The following is a 13,826-nucleotide window of genomic DNA, read 5'->3' on the forward strand; positions in this document are numbered from 1 at the left end:
TGTTTCCTCCTCAGTGATTACGGGAAAGGAAGAAAAGGACGGAGGGGTTGGGGAGTTAGGGGAATGGACAAGGGGAGGGAGAGGTGGGGGTGGCTTGGTTGAGAATACGAGGTTTATCTTCTGAACCTTGTCGTGGAAGAACTCAGCTAGGGTCTGAGGAGATAGTGAGGGGGGAGTTGGAGATGGAGGCACCTTGAGGAGAGAGTTCAGTGTGGCGAAAAGAAGTCGAGGGTTTGAGCCGAGAGAATTAGCTAGATGTAATAGTCCTGTTTGGCAAGCAAAAGAGCAGATTGGAAGGAGGTCAGCATGAACTTGAAGTGTATGAAGTCAGCAAGGGCACGAGATTTTAGCCAGTGGCATTCGGCGGAGCAAGCACAGGAACGTAGGTAGCGGATTTTAGAGGTCAGCCAAGGCTGGGGTTTGGTACGCCTTATATGACGGGGCATGAGAGGTGCAAGAGTGTCTAAAGCAGAGGATAGAATAGTATTATAGGAAGAGACGGCTTCATTGACAGATTTGGATGGTGCAGTGATAGAGAAGAGGTTCGAGACACTGGAGGATAGGGGTAGTACTACTACTACTATTTAGCATGGTCAATAGCCTGAAGATTCCTAGATAAATTGGTTAAGATTGGACGGGATTGGGCAGGAGGAAGTTTAAGTATGAAGGTTATTAGATGATGGTCAGAGAGGGGAAGATCTGAGGCAAAGGAATTGGAGGGAGAGCAGTTATAGGAGAAGATAAGATCAAGACAGTGACCATTTTGGTGAGTGGGGGAAGTGGAGCATAGTTGGAGATTGAAGGAGGATGTTAAGGCGAGGAACTGGGAAACGTAACAGTTGGAGGGATCATTAGCATGAATGTTAGTCACCAAGGATGAGGGAGGGGGAAGAAGGATCATGAAAGAAGGAAAGCCAAGCGTCAAAGACCCTGAGACAGGATGAAAGAGACTTATCAGGGGGATGATAAATAACTGCTATTCGAAGAGGCAAAGGAGTGAATAGACAGAGTACTAATTAGTACCTGCTAGTACTAATCCAATTGGATTTCAGGGTTAGTAGCCTGCTGGCTCCAATCCAGCAACCCCATAACAAGTCATACATCAACCATCTGCCATTTCTTTCCCTGTATCGCCTCTTCCCTTGCCTTTGCCTAGAAGAAGTGCAGGGTGGATTGTTTGTAACCTGCCAACTCTGTCCTAGAATATGACTGCAAAGAGGGACTCCTTAGGCTCCACCTGCCCCACTGCAATACCACAGAATCCATTCGGACTCCGGATTTGTTCTCACTTTTACTACTCAAGAGCCTCTGTGCTTATCCAAGGCTTTCTTGAATTCTGCTACTGTTTTTATGTCCACTGCCTCCATTAGGAGGTCATGTCATGTATCCACCGCCCTTCCTGTGAAGAAATATTATGGTGGTTGGCCAAGACTACTCAGATGGCCCTACCAATGGGCAACTGTTTGCCACACATGACTCCCGCTTTTCAGCACCTACTGACTTATATGTAGTATATAATGGCAAGACCCGCATGGTCCATCTTGTCTACCGAACAAGGTGGCCAGAGCCTCACCTGCCACTCCATGTAAGACACTCCAAGATCAAATACTGGTACCACAATTAAGGCAGTCGCACAGTCATGGAAGAATGGTTGGTTATATAACTTTGGATATTGACATTTATTATCAAACTTTAATAAACCAGCAATCCAACAGTGTTGCAAACTGACATTTTTACTCGCTATCAACCCTTAGGTGAATGTTAATTTGTTAATTTGTACAGCGCTGTGTAACCCTAGTAGCGCTCTAGAAATGTTAAGTAGTAGTAGTATGTGAGACGAAAAAAAAACGCACACTTGTTCTTGATCTGTCTCCGCTATCCTGGGGTCACAGACTGTAGAAGTCCGCCCGGTACTGGCCTTACTACTGGAATTGCATCTAAGCAACAACCAGTTTTTGTTTTGGTTCCATCCTTTTTCCATATAAGTAACATAGTAACATAGTAGGTGATGGCAGAAAAAGACCTGTACGGTCCATCCAGTCTGCCCAACAAGATAAACTCATATGCGCTACTTTATATGTATACCTGACCTTGATTTGTATCTACCATTCTCAGGGCACAGACCATATAAGTCTGCCCAGTACTAGCCCCGCCTCCCAACCACCGGTGCTGCCACCCAATCGCTGCTAAGCTTCTGAGGATCCATTCCTTGTTTATCCCACACATTTTTGAATTACGTTACCGTTTTCATCTCCACCACCTCCCACGGGAGGGCATTCCAAGTATCCACCACTCTCTCCTTGAAAAAATACTTCCTGACATTTTTCTTGAGTCTGACCCCTTGTTCTCTACTGCAGAGAACTGTAGTATCCTTCATAAGATGGAAATGATGTGAAAACTTTATTTATTTAGATTTTGCTCACACCTTTTTCAGCAGTAGCTCAAGATGAGTTACGTTCAGGCACTCTGGATATCTCTCTGTCCCAGGAGGGCTCACAATCCAAGTCTGCACCTGAGGCAATGGCGGGCCAAGCGACCTGTCCAACATCACAAGGAGCAGCAGTAGGATCCGAACCGGCCACCCCCGGACCGCAAGGATCCTTTGTGTTTGTCCCACATTTTATTTTTAATTCCATCACCATTTTTGTCTCCCCCCACCTCCCCTGCAGTGAGTCTCTTCACCTGGCCCCACATCCCGCTCAGGCTGCCTTTTGAGTATCAGAAACTCGCCATCAGCAACACAGCTTTACTGATGCTTGATGTCAGTGTTGCACTCCAGACAAAGGCTGTTGACATTTTATTTTTTATTTATTTTTTTAACATCATCTTTATTTGGATTTCTCACCATTACAGAGAAAAACACTGTCCATATCAATAGACAAACCAGCAAAAAGCCATAGGCGCCCCGTATAAGAGGCTTTGGGAGGCTAAGCCTCCCCAGCCCAATCGTGGACTTCCGCTTGTGATGTAGCCCACCCCCCCGCCCCGCGCATTTTGATCTTTTATTTCCGTGGCAGCGACGTCAATGAAGAAAAAGACTACAGGCTCGCCGCCAGCTTCTCCCTTCTCTCTGCACACAATGTCCCGCCTTCTGCGGTGATGCATTTCCTGTTTCCGCGAGAGCGGGACACTGTGTGCAGAGAGAAGGGAGAAGCTGGCGGCGAGCCTGTAGTCTTTTTCTTCATTGACGTCGCTGCCACGGAGCGTATGGAGGTAAGCTCCGCCCCCTTTAGCCTCCCCAAACAGTTGGGCTACCGACCGTCTATGGAAAAAGCATTAATCATTGTACCTCTCCTACCACATCACCATTATTTATATTTAACATATGCCATTATCCGGCCATTTAGTCAAAACACATGAGACCTCCATCACATTTTTCATGTATACCCCCCCCCCCCCCAACCTCCTTACCCCTCACCCTCCCACTCCCCCCAACCAAAACAGAAAAACATGTTAAGCATAGGAGGAAGCTAAATACATCAGGTCTAACACCTTAATTTGTACAATGTACTGTATTAAGCCCATAGATATCAGAATACAAAGTGGCCATTTAATATTTTAGATAGCCCCACCAACCTACGCCTTATACATTCAAGAGCAGGCTACGCTCCTTGTGTGTAAGCATAGACCAATAAGGTTCTCAAACATCCTGGGAAAGTTTCCACTGAGATTCAGGTCTGTTACCCGCTAACTTAACGCTCAAAAAGTGCCATATCCAACAACAGTGAACGCCACATTGATAACTGGGGAAATCTGTGCGTCCGCCATTAGGCAGGAATGACCTTTTTAGCCAAGAGTAAGGTCTTTGTCAAAAAAAAAAAAAGGCGGTGCGCGTCCGACTCCACCTGCAATTGTGTCCCATACTGGAATAGTAAGCCCACAGGATGGAGCAGAATCTTCCTCCTGAGACACCGGGACACAAAACTCCTCACCCCTTCCCAAAAAAACTTGAGTCCTTGCACAAGTCCAGAACATATGGCCTAGTGTAGCCTCCATCTTGGCCACATTTGGGACATCTGCCTGATTCAGCAAACCAGGCTTTAAAAACCTTCCAAGGAGCAATATAGGTTCATAATAAAAATTTATATTCCTGTTCTCTATGACGCATATTTATAGATGTTTTGGCAATATTATTGAGAGAGGTTTGAAGCACTGCTACTGAAACACGGTTCTTCAGTTCCACCAACCACGCCTCCGCCACATTCTGTAGAGAGAGGTCAGGTTGAACCTCATAAAGGGCTTTTACGTATTGACAGAGGCGCAGCTGTTCCCGGTCTTCCAACCTCAGACATACCGTAACCTGCTGAGCAAAAGAAGCCCCAAGGTGGGTCACAGGCAAGGAGGAATAGAGACATTTTATTTTTAAAAGCTATGTACCGTATATGTTGCCATTTCAAGAGCTTTTCAAATAATCGCAGTACTCCCGTAACATGCTGTAGGGGTGTGTTAAAGGACTGCAGCCTACTTTCAGCATTGCCATCTGGTTGAGCAGTTTTTCAGTAAAGAAAAAGAATACATGTTGTTTAGTGCTGAAATTTTGAGCCTCAAATGACAGCTGGGAAATAGATTAAAATCCCTTACAAAGTGAAATATTGAGGTTTGCTAGATAGCATCACGTGACCATTAATTGTTGCATGCATACTCGCACATGCCGTGAGCAACCAGCCGATAGGAAGCTACTTTTAATAATGTCTGATGGCATCACATGGTTAAAGGCTTCATCTAAGACAACCGAGCATATAATAAAACAAGACATAAGCATCGCCACACTGGGACAAACCAAAGGTCCATCTAGCCCAGCACCCTGTCTCTGACAGTGGCCAATCCAGGTCGCAATCGCCCGACAAGATCCACGGAGCAAAGCATTTTATACTGCTTGTCCCAGGAATAGTGGATTTTTCCCTACGTCCATTTAATAACATTCTATGGCCGTTTCCTTCAGGAAGCCGTCCAAACCTTACTTAAACTCTGCTAAGCTAACCGACTTAACCACATTCTCCGGGAACAAATTCCAGAGTCGAATTAAGTGCTGAGTAAAGAAAAATTTTCTCTTATTTTAAACTTACTGCACTCCAGCTTCATCGTATGCCCCCTGGTCCTAGTATTTTTGGAAAGCGTAAACAGACGCTCCACATCTTCAAGTGCTAACACTTAAAAGTTTTGAAAGCAAACATTTCAGGCTCTTTGAGGTTTTGTTTGAGATGAGAACTGTGTCGTCTCAAAAGCTCATGTACGTGATTTTGGGCTTATTCTTAGCTTGGTCCAAGAGCAAGTATCATAGTGTGCAAAGAACACAGTTTTCTCTAGGGCAGGGGTTCTCATCCCGCTCCTTGAGGACACACCCAGCCAGTCAGGTTCTTCAGGATATCTACAGTGGATAGTGCGTGCAAATTTTATCTCCTGCATATCCATTGTAGGTATCCTGAAAAAATGGACTGGCTGATTGTGTCCCATAGTCCGGAATGAGAACCACTGCTATGAAATCTCTGGATTCACTATTACCAGAGAGGAAACCATGGCTACAAATAGCAGTGGTGACAGGCTCCCGGAGAAACAGCTGAAAGAAGAAGATGATAGTAGATATAAATGGAGAACTATGTTGCTAGCTACCTTAAACTATATCCAAAGCACAGAGGTGTGCGGTCACCTCCAGGAGCAGAAATCGGGCCAGCCGTTATTTGTGGCTTTTACTAAAGGGACTAGAGCAGATAAGGTAAATGGTTAAATGCAAGCGGCCAGGGTAATTGGCCTGGGTCCTCTTGCCACAGCGGGCCTCGAGCCTACACCGAGCAGAAGGAAGCATAGCCTGAAGGGGAGCTTTGGAGCTTCCTTCCCTGGGCTCATCCCCCATATCTAACACCGGGTGTGTGAGCAGCAGGGCCAGATTAAATCCAACTTATGCCCTAAGCACAGCCCAACAATGATGCCCCTTGGCCCTTCTATTACTCAACTGAAAAGACATTAAGACTCAGTAAATGCTGAGAAATATCATTACTATATGAAACAAAATATATCCTATATAATAATTCTCACCTCCAACAGGATGTGCCTGGGACCGTGCCTGCCGGAAGTGGTCTGCTAGGCAGGCACGCACTGACAGTGACAGACAATTTGACAAAGCAAAACAATCTGAGTGCTGGCCATTAGGACACAGGGTTGATAGGAGAGTTTTAAAAGACTGAAGGAACCAAAAGTGTTAAATGGGGGAGGGGGGAGTTCTGAACGACTGAAAGACATGCAAATTTGGGAAAGGAAAACAATCTCCTTGCTGGCCATTAGCACACAGGGTACATAGCAGAGTTTTAAAAGACTGAAGGAACCGAAAGTGTTGGGGGGGGGGGGGGGGGCAAGTTCTGAATGAATGAAAGAAATGAAAATTTATGAGAGGAACACAATCTGAATGCCAGGCATTTGGACACAGGGTAGATAGGACACTTAAAAAAAAAAAAATGAAGGACGTGAAAGTGTTACATCTTGGGGGAGGGGTGAGGAGGAAAGCGGTGGGGTATCCGGATACTGGGCGTTAGGGCCACGGGGGTACATAGACTTTTGAAAGCCTTAAGGAACCCAAAGTGTGGGAAGGAGGAGGAAAAGGAGGGGAGGGAACGGGGTGAGGGGCATTAGGAACAGGGGTGGGGGGCCCTGTCACACACTCTCATTCTCACACACACACTGTCACACAGACAGTCTCACTCTGTCACACACCCGCACATTCACTCTGGCTCTCTCTCTCTCAAACATACACACTCCCAGTAAAACCTTGCTAGCGCCCGTTTCATTCATTCCAGAAACGGGCCTTTTTTACTAGTATATTTATAATTAGAAAAGCACTGAAATTCATGTTGGATAATGGGTGTGGCAGATGGTAGTAAAAGGGTTAAGTGTATGATAGCTCCCTATCTGTTTCCGTATTCAGTTCAAGCTTCTCTTACTGACCTATAAGTGTATTCGCTCTGCTGCTCCCCAGTACCTCTCCACTCTCGTCTCTCCCTACGCCCCCCTCTCGGGTACTCCGTTCTGTAGATAAATCTCTCTTATCCGTCCCCTTCTCCTCTACTGCTAATTCTAGACTCCGTTCCTTTTGTCTTGCTGCACCTCACGCCTGGAATAGACTTCCCGAGCCTGTACGTCTAGCCCCCTCTTTGGCCGTTTTCAAGTCCAAACTTAAAGCCCACCTCTTTTCCACTGCTTTTGACTCCTAACTCACTTGCCCTGTCCTTTATCCTCACCTCTTTATTCCCTTACCCTTAATTGTTCTGTCTGTTTACCTGTCTTACCTAGATTGTAAGCTCTTTGAGCAGGGACTGTCTTTTTGTGTATGGTGTACAGTGCTGCGTATGCCTTGTAGCGCTATAGAAGTGATAAGTAGTAGTAATGTAGAAGCCTGCCCTTACAAATCAGCAACGTGGCTGCGCAGGTTTCTGTTTCTGCGCAGCCGCGTTGCTGATCTGCAAGGGCAGGCTTCTACATAGAACGTTGCTAGTGGAGGAGTAGCCTAGTGGTTAGTGCAGTGGAACATGGAATGTTGTTACTATTTGAGATTCTGGAATGTTGCTACTATTGGAGATTCTGTTGCAACTATTTGAGATTCTACATGGAATGTTGCTATTCCACTAGCAACATTCCAAATTTAGATTGTAAGCTCTTTGAGCAGGGACTGTCTTTTCATGTATGGTGTACAGCGCTGCGTATGCCCTGTAGTGCTATAGAAGTGATAAATAGTAGTAGTAGTAGTCTCTTGTAACCAGAGCTAATATTGTGATGTCATAATGCCTCAGGCCACCAATAAGAGCCAACCTCATCAGTGATGTCACAATGGCTTGATTGTCCTATACTTGGCTTACTTTTATTACATAGCTCTTTGAGCAGGGACTGTCTTTCTTCTATGTTTGTGCAGCGCTGCGTATGTCTTGTAGCGCTATAGAAATGTTAAATAGTAGTAGTAGTAATGATAGCGAGTGGGGGAAAACTTTGTGGTGCCCCTTCCCTAATATCTTGAAGTATAACCTTGGCACACCTGAAGTCTCTGTTATTTTCTAAAGTTTCCTTTATTGCATAAACATATAGACAATTTACTAAGATGATCAGAAGTATGGCCCCAGGGCACAGAGACTCTAATTCTGAGAGCTGTATCAGTGGTTGGAGGTAGAAATGTAAGGAGAGGCAGCTTTATTGCAGAGGTGAGAAAATAGTTGAGCAGGTAGAAGTATCTCAGAGCTGGGTGACTGGAAGGTGCCGTTCCAAATGGACCCTATCTTACCACAATATCACTTTGTATTTTTTCACACCGGAGTCAGCGTGAGCCTCTCCGGTATTACGTAAGCCACATTGAGCCTGCAAATAGGTGGGAAAACGTGGGATACAAATGTAACAAATAAATAAATGTTAATCCAGGGCTAGTAAGCAATGGTGGTGGGATTGGAACCCATTTTCAGACTGAGGCTGCACTGCTGCCCCTCTCCTACGTCTTGTGTTTTGACTATTGTACATCATTACTCTTTTGTTCCAGATGTTTGATAAGGAGAACATCTGATATTCTCTCTAAATATCTGCCTGTGAAAATTGAGCAAGTGGTGTGTTGCAAGTAAGTCGACATTTTCCTTTTCATGAATTGTATCCGCTGAACGTCCTTGTCTGTTTCTGAATCCTTTTCTACTTCTACATCCCAGGCCATTCTCTATCAATGTGAAAGAAAGGGTTGATATTTGTCATACATGAAATTACATTAGTGCTTACAGGAGAGAAATGTTGGCCTTGAAAGGCATATTGACTCACAAAGAAGTCTTTGAATTTTGCAAGGTTGCACCTAGAAGCTGCTGCCCACTCCAGTTCTGTTTAAAATCTGTTTCCACATGTATTTTATGTATGAAATTGTATTTTTTTTTAATGAACTATTGCCCTTTATTTCACAAAGTGCTGTATAAATCCAATTTTCATTCCTTTGATTTTATCTGAACCAGTGAAATCCTGCTGCAGCTTTGAGGTTTTGAAAATACCAAGCTTTCCTTTCTGTATGCGACATGTCCCCTGCCCCTCTCCTGGCCTTGCATGCAGTCAGACTTGTGCCCACAGTGTGTTGATGAGTGGACTGTCCTTGCAGGCTGACCCCTCTGCAGATGAAACTGTACAGGCACTTTCTGAAACAAGCCAAACCTGCGGAGGAGCTGAGCGGGGGCAAGATGAGCGTTTCTTCATTATCTTCCATAACCTCTCTCAAGAAGCTCTGCAACCGTAAGTTATATTACCGCATTGTTCCAATGACCCAAACCCCCAAGCTCTTAGACAATTCAGCAAGGTGCTTTTCTTTTCGTCCATTCCATACCATATCAGTCCAGAACAAATAGGTTATGTCCATCCACCAGCAAAAGGAGACAGAGAAAACATTGTTCCAAAAATATTAGGACTAGGGGGCACACAATGAAGCTACAAAGTAGTAAATTTAAGATGAATTGGAGAAAATATTTCTTCACTCAACATGTAACTAAACTGGAATTTGTTGCCAGAGAATGTAGTAAAAGCGGTTAGCTTAGCGGGGTTTCAAAAAGGTTTGGATGGCTTCCTAAAGGAAAAGTCAATAGACCATTCTTAAAATGGGGAAAATCCACTGTTTATTTCTGGAATAAGCAGCATAAAATGTATTTTACTGTTTTGGGATCTTGCCAGGTACTTGTAACCTAGATTGGCCACTGTTGGAAACAGGATGCTGGGCTCGATGGACCTTTTGGTCTGTCCCAATATGGCAATTCTTATATAAGTACTTGGCCCAATAAAGGTATTGTGCAGCCTGGAATGTTCAATATTTTTCTCCATTTCCTAGCAGATAGTTGATGGGATTGTGCAGCTCCGCCTTAGGGCTTGTCTGGCAGCTCCTGACCTGGGGTTTTGGCTGGTAGCCTTTGTTCATTTGTACACTGCCTTACTGAGCATGGTTGACACCTGGTGGTGCTGGGTCCCTCCCCCTGCAGCTCCACTCCTGCCAGATGAGGCAACTTTGGGAATGTTAGGAGTACATAAGTAATGCCACACTGGGAAAAGACCAAGGGTCCATCAAGCCCAGCATCCTGTCTACAACAGCGGCCAATCCAGGCCAAGGGCACCTGGCAAGCTTTCCAAACGTACAAACATTCTGTACATGTTATTCCTGGAATTGTGGATTTTTCCCAAGTCCATTTAGTAGCGGTTTATGGACTTGTCCTTTAGGAAACCATCTAACCCCTTTTTAAACTCTGCCAAGCTAACCGCCTTCACGTTCTCCGGCAACGAATTCCAGAGTTCAATTACGCGTTGGGTGAAGAAACATTTTCTCTGATTTGTTTTAAATTTACTACACTGTAGTTTCATCGCATGCCCCCTAGTCCTAGTATTTTTGGAACGCGTGAACAGACGCTTCACATCACCTTTTCCACTCCACTCATTATTTTATATACCTCTATTATGTCTCCCCTCAGCTTTCTCTTCTCCAAGCTGAAAAGCCCTAGCCTCCTTAGCCTTTCCTCATAGGGAAGTCGTCCCATTCCCGCTATCATTTTCGTCGCCCTTCGCTGCACCTTTTCCAATTCCACTATATCTCTCTCGAGATGCGGCGACCAGAATTGAACACAATACTCAAGGTGTGGTCGCACCATGGAGCGATATAACAGCATTATAACATCCTCACACCTGTTTTCCATACCTTTCCTAATAATACCCAACATTCTAGTCGCTTTCCTAGCCGCAGCAGCACACTGAGCAGAAGGTTTCAGTGTATTATCGACGACAACACCCAGATCTCTTTCTTGGTCCGTAACTCCTAACCAGGAACCTTGCATGACGTAGCTATAATTCGGGTTCTTTTTTCCCACATGCATCACCTTGCACTTGCTCACATTAAATGTCATCTGCCATCTAGCTGCCCAGTCTCCCAGTCTCGTAAGGTCCTTCGTAATTTTTCACAGTTCTGTCGCGAGTTAACGACTTTGAATAACTTTGTGTCATCAGCAACTTTAATTACCTTGCTAGTTACTCCCATCTCTAAATCATTTATAAATATATTAAAAAGCAGCGGTCCTAGCACAGACCCCTGAGGAACCCCACTAACTACCTTTCTCCATTGTGAATACTGCCCATTTAACCCCACTCTCTGTTTCCTATCCTTCAACCAGTTTTTAATCCACAATAGGACTTTTCCTCCTATCCCATGACCCTCCAGTTTCCTCTGTAGCCTTTCATGAGGTACCTTGTCAAACGCCTTTTGAAAATCCAGATACACAATATCAACCAGCTCCCCTTTGTCCACATTGTTTACTCCTTCAAAGAATTGAAGTAAATTGGTCAGGCAAGATTTCCCCACACAAAAGCCATGCTGACTTGGTCTCAGTCATCCATGTCCTTGGATGTGCTCTGTAATTTTGTTTTTAATAATAGCCTCTACCATTTTCCCCGGCACCGACGTCAGACTCGGAGGCTAAGTTTATTATCAACTTTGAAACGTCTGTCTGTTTTCAGGACAGCAAGTATACAGATTAACTCAGAGGTTCCCAAACCTGGTTCTGGAGGCACCCCAGCCAGTTGGGTTTTTAGGATATCCACAGTAAATATTCACCCTAATCCGCAAAAAAAAGCTTTTCCGGAGATGGGAAGGCGGTAGAACGAGAGGACATGAAATGAGATTGAAGGGGGGCAGACTCAAAAAAGATGTCAGGAAGTATTTTTTCACGGAGAGGGTGGTGGATGCTTGGAATGCCCTCCCGCGGGAGGTGGTGGAGATGAAAACGGTAATGGAATTCAAACATGCGTGGGATATGCATAAAGGAATCCTGTTCAGCAGGAATGGATCCTCAGAAGCTTAGCTGAAATTGGGTGGCGGAGCAGGTGGGGGGAAGAGGGGTTGGTGGTTGGGAGGCTAGGATAGGGGAAGGCAGACTTATACGGTCTGTACCAGAGCCAGTGATGGGAGGCAGGACTGGTGGTTGGGAGGCGGGAAATACTGCTGGGCAGACTTGTACGGTCTGTGCCCTGAAAAAGACAGGTACAAATTCAAGATATGAGTTTATCTTGGGCAGACTAGATGGACCATGCAGGTCTTTTTCTGCCGTCATCTACTATGTTACTGTGAGAGAGATTTGCATGCAGTGGAGGCAGTGCATGCAAATCTTTCATTAATATTCATTACTGAGGTAACCTGACTTTATTTTGGTAATTTTTTTCTTGTAAGATGGGCTTCCGCTGCTTTAAGGAAACTGTAGTAGTGTATGTTGCTAATAGTTACTGTTCAGCCAGAGGATGCTTCACTTAGCCTCAGCTTTCACAGGTTTTTGAGTGGGGTGACAATTCAACGGGAACACTCCCCTTTCCCCGTCCGGTCTGTCTTCCCCTTCTATCAGGATGCTGGATTATTTCTGTTTCATTTCTGCAGAGTTTATTTTCTGTTTATGCCTAACTCCTCACCCCCCCCCCCCCCCCCCCCCCCCCAAAAAAAAAAGGCAGCATTCTGGAGTGTTATGTTTTTAAGATGGTGGCAGCTGCACTGGTCCCGTGTCTTCTCACTTATTTTATTTTGCTTCTTTAAACCTCTTTGGCTCTGTGGCATTTATCCTCCCTTAGGTTGGGATTTACCACGCTGACCTGTTTTGGTTTGCTAATGCGGCATTAGCACCGGTTACCCAGGGCTACGCAGCTCTTTGTGTTGATCATCTCCCAACGGTTATCATTAGAGGAATTTGCTTCAGTCCTTAGTGCTGTCAGCACTACTACTACTACTACTATTTAGCATTTCTATAGCGCTACAAGGCATACGCAGCGCTGCACAAACATAGAAGAAAGACAGTTCCTGCTCAAAGAGCTTACAATCTAATAACAAAAAATAAATAAAGTAAGCAAATCAAATCAATTAATGTGAACGGGAAGGAAGAGAGGAGGGTAGGTGGAGGCGAGTGGTTACAAGTGGTTACGAGTCAAAAGCAATGTTAAAGAGGTGGGCTTTCAGTCTAGATTTAAAGGTGGCCAAGGATGGAGCAAGACGTAGGGGCTCAGGAAGTTTATTCCAGGCATAGGGTGCAGCGAGACAGAAGGCGTGAAGTCTGGAGTTGGCAGTAGTGGAGAAGGGAACAGATAAGAAGGATTTATCCATGGAGCGGAGTGCACGGGAAGGGGTGTAGGGAAGGACGAGTGTGGAGAGATACTGGGGAGCAGCAGAGTGAGTACATTTATAGGTTAGTAGAAGAAGTTTGAACAGGATGCGAAAACGGATAGGGAGCCAGTGATGGATCTTGAGGAGAGGGGTAGTATGAGTAAAGCGACCCTGGTGGAAGATGAGACGGGCAGCAGAGTTTTGAACCGACTGGAGAGGGGAGAGGTGACTAAGTGGGAGGCCAGCAAAGAGCAGATTGCAGTAGTCTAAACGAGAGGTGACAAGGGTGTGGATGAGGGTTTTGGTAGAGTGCTCGGAAAGAAAGGGGCGGATTTTACGGATGTTGTAAAGAAAAAAACGACAGGTCTTGGCAATCTGCTGGATATGAGCAGAGAAGGAGAGAGAAGAGTCAAAGATGACCCCAAGGTTTCGAGCTTAGGAGACAGGGAGAATGAGAGAGCCATCAACAGAAATAGAAAACGGGGGGAGCGGAGAGGTGGGTTTGGGGGGGAAAATGAGAAGCTCGGTTTTGGTCATATTTAATTTCAGGTGGCGTTGAGACATCCAGACAGCAATGTCAGACAAGCACGCTGAAACTTTGGTTTGGATGCAAGGTGAGATATCAGGGGTAGAAAGGTAGATTTGGGAGTCATCAGCATAGAGATGGTAGGAAAAGCCATGGGATGAGATTAATGAACCAAGGGAAGAAGTGTAGATA

General features: G+C 45.2%; 1 protein-coding gene across 3 annotated transcripts in view; it reads left to right on the forward strand.

Annotated features, from left to right (window-relative positions):
* Nucleotides 1-13,826, forward strand: part of RAD54L (RAD54 like) — an 83,618-nt gene that overhangs the window by 47,673 nt on the left and 22,119 nt on the right. For all 3 annotated transcript variants that reach the window (XM_030205874.1, XM_030205875.1, XM_030205876.1), the window contains 2 exons: nt 8,510-8,584; nt 9,101-9,231. In XM_030205874.1, the coding sequence (XP_030061734.1) occupies nt 8,510-8,584; nt 9,101-9,231 (206 nt within the window). The remainder of the gene's footprint in view (nt 1-8,509; nt 8,585-9,100; nt 9,232-13,826) is intronic.

Source organism: Microcaecilia unicolor, chromosome 6 (assembly GCF_901765095.1).
Source record: "Microcaecilia unicolor chromosome 6, aMicUni1.1, whole genome shotgun sequence".
NCBI classification, from domain to species: Eukaryota; Metazoa; Chordata; class Amphibia; order Gymnophiona; family Siphonopidae; genus Microcaecilia; species Microcaecilia unicolor.